Source organism: Sodiomyces alkalinus, assembly GCF_003711515.1.
Source record: "Sodiomyces alkalinus F11 unplaced genomic scaffold SODALscaffold_8, whole genome shotgun sequence".
NCBI lineage: Eukaryota > Fungi > Ascomycota > Sordariomycetes > Glomerellales > Plectosphaerellaceae > Sodiomyces > Sodiomyces alkalinus.
In genome coordinates, this window is record NW_021167086.1 from 1,898,351 (window position 1) to 1,907,061 (window position 8,711).

Consider the following 8,711-nt stretch of genomic DNA (forward strand, 5'->3'; position numbering starts at 1 on the left):
TATAGTTATTACGGGAGGGAAAACAGGTACTATTAGAGGCATAATTATAGGTGTAATTATAGAAGACGTTAAAGCAGGTACCGCCGGAGGCGTGGAAGGCGTTATAGGGCTTATTTACCCTGTTCCACGTGCCTCTTAATTAGGTGCCTCCTGCTATTATTATTCTTCTACAGATTCTATAGTAGTTATTAAGCCTATACCTTTATCTACCCCCCTAGAAATAACGGCAGTAATAGCGGCGATAGCTATAGTGGCCGCTATAGTGGTAGCCTCCGTTATTACCTCCCTTATAGTATTCCACTCTAGTAGCGTTTAAGGGTAAAGATTAACTATATTAGTAGTAATACCTAGAGAATTATAGAGTTAATAATCTATAGGCAGATTAAGCTGCTCGAAAACCTTAATTAATACCTTAGGTTCGTGGTTATAATCTTTATATAGCAGTTTTTCGTTAAAGGTAACGTCTCTTATTCGCAGGAACCTCCTTAATTTCAGCACCTAAGTCCGATATATATTAGTGCTCTTATAGCCGATTAAATAGCCGATATATACTCTCTCCGCGAGCTTAGCATTACGGTTACGACCTTATTAATAATCCGCGGTTAATAGATAGGCTCTATAACTATACCTCTTTAGGTGGCTAATGATAGGCTTTATTAGAATCTTCTTTAGGCCTTATTTATTAATCTAATTCTTTATCTGCCCTTAAGGGGTTTTCCACTAGAGGTCCTTCCGAGGGATAAGGTTATATAGACATACTATAGCAGCCACTAGCTCTGGCTATATATCCTATTAGATGCCTAAGGCTATTACGAGGGTTCTCGCGATAGTAAAAATAACGCCGCTATAGCGTTCTGCCTTCGGATTCTGCACGGCTATATATAGCGATAACCTCTTAAGTAAAATCCCTCTTTTATCGGCCTATTTATCGAAGCCTTTCTAAAGGGATCTTTCTTTATCTAGTCGGATCACTATAATTATATAGTGGTACTGCCTTTAAAGGAAGAACTTAAAATTCACTAATATAGGTAAGGCTAATTTATAGTCATGCAGGAACCGTATAATAGCTTAACGAGTACAGGGATCGTATAAAAGCATCACGACCTTTATACTATTATAGGCCTTATTAAGGCTAAAGAGGTTAACTTCCACCCTATACCACGGCCTCGTCGTTTAGTGGTTAGGTGACCTTCTTAAGATAACCTTCTTTACCTTACTAAGGGTATAGGCCTTATAATCTACTATAAGAGGACCTTTTCCTTTAATAACACCTCTAATAAGGGTATCTCCTATTTTATTAAGGGTAATAGCGCCGGTATACCCTAGCCTCTTATACTATAAATAAGCGTTAGCCACGCTTATAGTAGGCCGTATAGAGCTAAAGAAGCTGCTTAGTAGGTACTATTAACGATCCGTTAGAATAAGAGCGTATTAATCGTTAACGTTATTTAGAGATAGGGCTACTAAGCCCTCTACCTTTAGCACTTCGAGTCCGGAATTAAAAACGATACCCTATTTCTTTAATCTTGTAGTCGCGATTAAGGTTATTAGGTAGTCTTATATAAAAGCAACGCGATTTAGCACTAAAACGAAAGGATTACTATATTCGTTATCCACTTCTAATTATATCCTGCTATAACCCTTAACTAGCTTAGTCTCTCCACCACCCATTTAAAAGTAACGCTCTTCGATAGCAGGTTTAAAATCCTATAGTAAGTACCGTTAGTTAGTGATCTATCTCGAGGTACTAGAGTCGATTAGTAGTTAATTAAAGCTTTAGGTTACTACTAACGTTACTATTAAGCTGTAGAAGGGAATATATCCTATAGGATTCCTTGTCGGAATCCTTATCCTGGTTATCTATAAAGTTAGATGCCTCCTTTAACGATTCTTTCGGCTATAACTTCTAAGAGTCGTTTTTAGTACCCGTTTTAAGGCTTTGAGCGTCCTTTTTAATATTCTCCCGGAATCTCTTTTAACGTTCGTTATCCTAAGTCTTAATAATCCGGTCGCAGCGTTCTAAGATCTCTTTTAAAGGTGTCTATCCCTTCTTCCTACGCGCCTCGTTAACGTTTAGGCACTTCTATAGAGGCTTATAATTATATTTACTCCTCTTCTTAATACGGTAATTGTATAACCACTCCTTCTTCTATTTATTAGACTATTAGTTACCCTATTATCCCGATTATACCTGTTACTTCTTACCTTCTTTATCCTTACCTAGGAAGGTTACTATATAAAAGGATAATATAGTGGGCTTTTTATCGAGTTGGTGCGGGTAACGGCGTCGAAGCTATATCGTATACTCCTCCACGATAGATTGAATTAAGGGTAGGTCCTTCTCTTCTAACCGGATAAGCTCTGTAAAACGCCCCTCTAACTATTCTAGTACTACGCTGCCGATAGCGTTAAAGAAGCCGTCTATCTATTATTCTTTAGTATTAAATTCTCTAACTTTATATATCTCGGCGTCGCGGTATAGCTTAATAAAGTCTTCTAGCCAGCGCTTATAGGGTATACGCCTAACGTTTTAGAGGTATTCGTCCTAGTATCTCTTAATTAGTGACTTCTGGGCGGCGTTTTTCGGCTTAAGGTGCGTCTTTAGGGCCTTTATTATATCCCTTACTTCCTTATAGCCGGCGTACTAATCCTTTAAAGCAGGGCTAACTATCTTCGCGATATAGTCGTGGAGTGCTTAGATCCCCCTCTTTTTAGGTTTATACCGATTCTCTTCTACCTACTAGATCTTAAACTATATATCCCAATTACCTTTTCCTTTAATAGAGGCTAAAGGCGTTAGTAGATCTATTTAAATACGGCGCTTAGGCCGTTTAGCTTTTTTAAGGTCGGGATTAATAAGGTCGGCGATATTATAGGAGTGTATAATAGTTATCACGGCTTTAATCTAAGGCCTTTAGTCTTTCGGAGCAGTAAGCGTTATAAGGCCTATAATAAGCACTACTACCGTGGAAGCTATCGTTATACTAATAAAAAGCAGTAGAATAGGATAAACGAAAAGGTTAATTAACTATACTAAACCCTTTAAACGGTAGTACGATAAAAATAATAAAATAATTACATAAAACTAAAGCAGGCGGACGTTACTAATAATACTAAACTACCCGCTATAGACTTAAGACTGATTTTAATAGCCTAGAAGCTATAGGATTAATCGAAATAGCTTCGTTTATTAGAACGCCGGGCTTATAACTATCAGAACATCAATAAGGTACATAGAATTATATGTGTATTCATTTAAGTAAAGTTTATAATACTTTATAGGGATATCTAACTATACGGAAAAAGCAGGGGAAATAAGGGTGGATACATAGGACCGAGGTACTCCACACGTCTGACATAATATGGTTTATCACACCTCGATAAGGTAGCTGTGGGCATCTGACATATACACTCCCTTAATTAATTACGTGGTTAACGGTTATTAGTAGTTCTGTTAGCTGCCGGCACTTGGACCCCAGTCGGAATACACGATTGGCCTAGTCAGAATAACCTCACCCTATTTTTATACGGTTCCAGTACGCTGTATCTGACATAACCTTCCGGTCGCCTTTGTCTCGTGTCTTTCGAATTCCAATCCCGTGATAATCTTTCTGCCCAGGTCCCGCTAGTAGACACCCCGAATGGCTCAGAGCGGCCCCAACAAGTCAATGTCAAGTGAGCCCAGACTCCCCACAACACCCTTTTTATTTTTATTGGCTAATTGTATGTCGCACCAGCTCGACACTTCATGGCTGGCCTTGGATCTGGTCTCACATCTGCCATTCTTCTTCAACCCCTGGACCTGCTGAAGACCAGAGTCCAGCAGGCGAATCACCGAAACTTGGCGTTCCACTTCAAACAAGTTGCATCATCACCTGGAAGGATATGGGCCTTTTGGCGAGGCACCGTGCCTTCGGCTCTCAGGACAGGTTTCGGTTCTGCTCTATATTTCACGTCCTTAAACACGATACGTCAACATATATCACAAACTTCCCACTGGGCCGGATCTGGTAGCCCAAACACTAGGATCTCGGCCGCATGCTCGAGCTCCTTGCCCAAGCTCTCCCCTTCGGCCAACCTACTTGCAGGTGCAGTTGCCAGGACATGTGCTGGCTTCGCCCTCATGCCCCTAACAGTAATCAAGGTGCGGTACGAGTCAAGTCTGTATTCGTACTGCTCGATGTTACATGCATCACGAGATATCTACGCCACGAGTGGCGTCCGAGGCTTTTTTTCGGGGTTCGGTGCAACCGCTGTCCGTGATGCTCCATACGCTGGCGCATATGTTTTAATATATGAGTTTTTGAAAAAGCATCTTAGCATCATGGCCATCAAAGGATCAACCTGTCCGCAAGATGGTCCCCACACGTCACTCAGCACGACACAGGCCGGAGTAATTAACTTCACGTCGGGCATTCTAGCAGGTGGTGCCTGTTCGGTAATCTCCAATCCCTTCGACGCAATCAAGACCAGGATTCAACTAGAGCCGTCGTCTTATCTCAACATGTATCAAGCATGCTATAAGATGGTTTCGCAAGAAGGCGTTCGATCGCTTTTTGATGGACTAGTGCTCCGCATGAGCCGGAAAGCCCTCAGCTCCGCGCTGGCATGGACATTGTACGAGGAATTGATGCGAAGAGCAGAAGGTGCATTGGATATCAGAACGGGCACGGCGGCAAATCCCTAGCGCTACCTGCACCACATGCAGAGTATTATAAGGTCCTTTCCGTTTAAGAATTCATTTAAGAAGAGCAAGGACATGTCTCAACAAGAACCCAACCCCTGCACCCTGGAAGAACCAAAGAAAAGTGTAAGATACCTGCGCGAATACACGATGCAACTCAAGCCGGCCGAGCACCCGCAAGGTACATGAGGAGGGCGGGCGACTTGCTTCGCTTGCGGTCGCTCTTCTTCCGTACCCATTCAAACTTGGGGTCTTCTCGCCCACTCCTCTTATCACCCACCTCAAGTAGGAGCCTGCTGGATCTCTTTTCACGCACACCTCGCGTATGCTTCCATAATGTGTCCTGCTCCCAGTCAGGCACCCATCGCTTAATTAGTACATATTCGGGATCCTGTGACGGCGACAAGTGTACGGTTAGCCAGGACAGCTATTTCGCTGTAGCGGGTCGGGACGAGGGTAGGCGGGCAGCGAAGGCTCACGATGTCAAGCTCATATTCAATATGAAACGTCCTCAAGGTTTCGATAGAGAGATGCTTTCGGGCCATGCGAGTATACGTGGGGCGTGTCGCCTCCGCAGGCGGCGTCGGAGCGGGCTTCTCGGGAATCTTTTCCTTCTTCAAAATCGCTGCAATATGTTTTTCGTCAAGGCCCGACTGGATCAGGTCCTCCTGCAGGCGCCGTTGGTATTCTTTTTCCCGCTCTTCCTTCTCCTTCTCTTCCCGAGCGACGCGCTCCCGTTCCTGTTGCTTGTACCGCTCAATCGCGGCTTGGGCCTCCTTTTCGCGTTGTTTCTTCAACTCCTTCTGACGCTCTTCCTCTTTCAAGCGCTTCAGTTCTAGTTCTTCCTTAATGCGGGCTTCTTCCTTTTCACGCTCTTCTTGAGCGCGACGTTGTTCCAGTATCTGCTTCGCATGTCGTAGCTCTGCTTCCTCCTGGGACTGTTTCTGTGCCCGACGCTCTTCTTTTTCACGCTCTTCTTGGGCACGGATTTTGTCCAGTTCCTGCTTGATACGGCGTAGCTCTCCTTCATCCTGGCACTGTTTCAGTGCGCGACGCTCGTCCTCATCTCGCGACTTATTCAGCTTTATCTCCTCGAGTTCTCGCCTCATCTGTTCTGCCTCAAACTCCTGACGACTGATCAGGTCCGTAGCTGGACCGGCTCGGGAGTGGGAGCGCTGACGGGGACGCGCTACTTGCAGTTGGCGGTAATCATCTTCTTCGTCAGACGGCTCGTGATAGAAGCGATTGTTATTGATAATAACGGGATGGGCTGCTGGGGCTGGAGGAGATGTCGGTGGGTCGGGGCGACGAAAACGCTCACGTGACCTAGAACGGGCTCTCACAACAGTCCTCTCGGGAACTAGGTAAGCGTCAGGCCGGCGGTCTGTGGCAACGTAGCTAACAGGTCGACGAGGAGCTTCCACATAGGTGTAAGGCGTAGAAGCCTGGCGCCCCGAAGTCCGGATACGGACGTCGTAGTCATCATCGTCGGAATAATCGGAATAATAGCTACCACCCATCTTGCCGGGGGCAGACTTGTTTACCCTTGGACTGACCACAATTTTTTTCTTTTGGTTAGCGGAGTCACGAAGGCGCAGGCAGGGTGAGGCAAGCGGGTTGTTGTCCTACTTTGCGCAGTATGTTCGCGGGTAGAGAAACAGGAAGTTGAGATGCTACACTCCACTTGGTCGTGTAGTGAGTGACACAAGTATATGGGCAATAAATGTGAACGAGAAAAGAAACAGCGAAAGGGCGAAGAACCCTAATCCTGCGGTGCTCTTCTGTTGGATGAAAAACGGGCGACTGCTTCGGGAAAGACACATTGAAGCGTCGAAGATCGAGAGAGGGAACGGCGTAATGTGTCGCGGAAGTGGCGGTCTCGCCCTTTATCATGTCCCCGCATCTCCTCACCTGTTGGCATCGACGGATCGGTCTGTGCTATGAATAGTAATTAGGCTGGAAATGTTACTGATAATATCAGGCGAGAGGTATAGGGCTGCACGGAAGTATCCGCGCAACCCCTGTTATAACGGCCTCGGATTGGAGGTCAAGCATAAGTGCTTACTTATGCAGCGCCTCGATCATTTCAGGACATACCATCTAACCCCTGAAGAAACGTACAATATGTACTTGCGGGGCCCGGATAGACCAATAGTATCACGACAATAAGTACAACTAGATACCTAAGAGGTACGAACTTTCTATGCAAAATGTAGAGGTTTAGATGTACTAAAGCAGGGGTTCTTAGTACTCTCTGAAACCACTTTGTAGCTCCTTAACTTATTAAATAGTAAAATAGCTAATAGCTCTATAAACCACCTCCTATATAGCGTATATATATATCTAATAACTAAATCCTTTCCTATATAAAATAGTTATAGATAGTCTAGATTAATCTAAAGATATCTTATAATAGTATTAAAATTTATCTTCTTATAGGTGCTATTAGTGCAGGTACGTACCTCGAATCTTTTTGAACTTCCTAAAAGGGTAGTTCACAAAGTACCACTTTATACGGTTTTTGAGGGGTTATATAGTACTTTGTCGGACAGGTCGTAAGATTAACGGTTATATAACGGGCACGGATTTAACCGAAGGATTATACCCTTAGTAATCGGGGTGGACACCTGTAGAATTTTCACTATATAAATTACGGTGGCAGGAGTTCCCTAACGGTCCAGGATTTTAAAAAAGAGTTATATACACAGATCTATAGATTTACAAGCCTTAATTAAATCAACGATTAACTTGCCCTATTACTATTCTTCTACATTATTATTACGGTTACGCTGTATCTGATAATTAAGAGTCTTATATACTATCGATAATCTATCCTTTTACCTATCGAACTACCGATTAAGAGCTATCTAAGCCGAGCCGGTGCAGCGAACCTTTTACCAAATCCTTTCTAGCTCAAAAAGCTAACTGACGATTAAGATTACCTTTCTATAAGATCTCCGAGGTTAATAGTATATAAATTATATCCAAAGCTACTAGACCTTCTGGCAACGAAGTGACGATATAACGGCTATAGCCTATAACGTTCGTCCAGAACTAATTTACCAACCTTAAAGATAATCCCCTTTTTATAAACCGGCCTTAGAGCCTTAACCTGATTTCAACGATACTACCCTTCTTCTAACCACGACACCGCCTACCGCGGCAGATCCAACAACTACCGGAATAGCCGTGTATACCCTTCACCACTTTAACGGTTTGCCTGCTTCCTTTAGCAGATCTAACTACCACCAAAACGGCCACCTAAACGGACCTCCGCGGTAGATCTAATAACTACCGGAACGGCTACAATACCCTTAATTAATTTAACTACCACGCCACCTCCACGCCAGATCTAATAACTACTAGAACGAGGATACCCTCGTGGCAGATCTAACGACTACCAGAACGGCTGCGTATACCCTTAACTACATTAACGGTTTGTCTGCTTCTTATAGCAGATCTAACCACTGCCGGAAAGGCCACCTAACAAGGATGCCTTAGATGCCTCTATCAGAACATAAATAAGGTACGCGGAATTATATATGTATTCATCTAAGTAAAGTCTATAATACTTTATAGGAATATCTAACTATACGGAAACAGCAGGGGAAATAAGGGTGGATATATAGAAGCGAGGTACTCCACACGTCTAATATAATATAGTTTATCACACCTCGATAAGGTGGCTATAGGCATCTAACACACCCCCCCAGAACTACAGAATTAATTCTGACTATTCTGATCAATTTAAAGCCGTAAATCTAGGGTAAATCGGCCTAGATATCAATTAACGGTGTTAAAGGCGTTAAAGCCAAAAAGCAGTTAAAAAGTATTAAAAGCAGTACCTAAATAACAGTCTATAGGGGTATAAAAACACTTAAAACAACCGTCTAATTAACCGATTTCATTTAATTAAAAACGTAATAGAAGAACGTCGTCCCTGTTAATTACTTTAATCCTATTTCGGCGGGACCTCTATACTAAGTAGATATATAAACGCCCTGTATTTCTATGGGGGAAGTACCTT

General features: G+C 43.3%; 2 protein-coding genes across 2 annotated transcripts; one reads left to right on the top strand and one right to left on the bottom strand.

Moving 5' to 3' along the window:
* Positions 1–3,480: 3,480 nt before the first annotated feature.
* SODALDRAFT_298843 (solute carrier family 25 member 38) lies at positions 3,481–5,052 on the top strand. Its single transcript, XM_028608853.1, has 2 exons — positions 3,481–3,675; positions 3,738–5,052. The coding sequence occupies exons 1-2, from the start codon at positions 3,642–3,644 to the stop codon at positions 4,685–4,687; spliced, it is 984 nt and encodes a 327-aa protein (XP_028464845.1). The 5' UTR covers positions 3,481–3,641; the 3' UTR covers positions 4,688–5,052.
* On the bottom strand, positions 4,609–6,441 carry SODALDRAFT_335257 (hypothetical protein). The gene is made up of 3 exons (XM_028612407.1): positions 6,314–6,441; positions 5,164–6,235; positions 4,609–5,075 (listed from the first exon to the last, which is right to left on the bottom strand). Exons 2-3 carry the CDS (start codon positions 6,202–6,204, stop codon positions 4,842–4,844), a joined length of 1,275 nt encoding a protein of 424 aa, XP_028464846.1. The 5' UTR covers positions 6,205–6,235; positions 6,314–6,441; the 3' UTR covers positions 4,609–4,841.
* Positions 6,442–8,711: the final 2,270 nt, after the last annotated feature.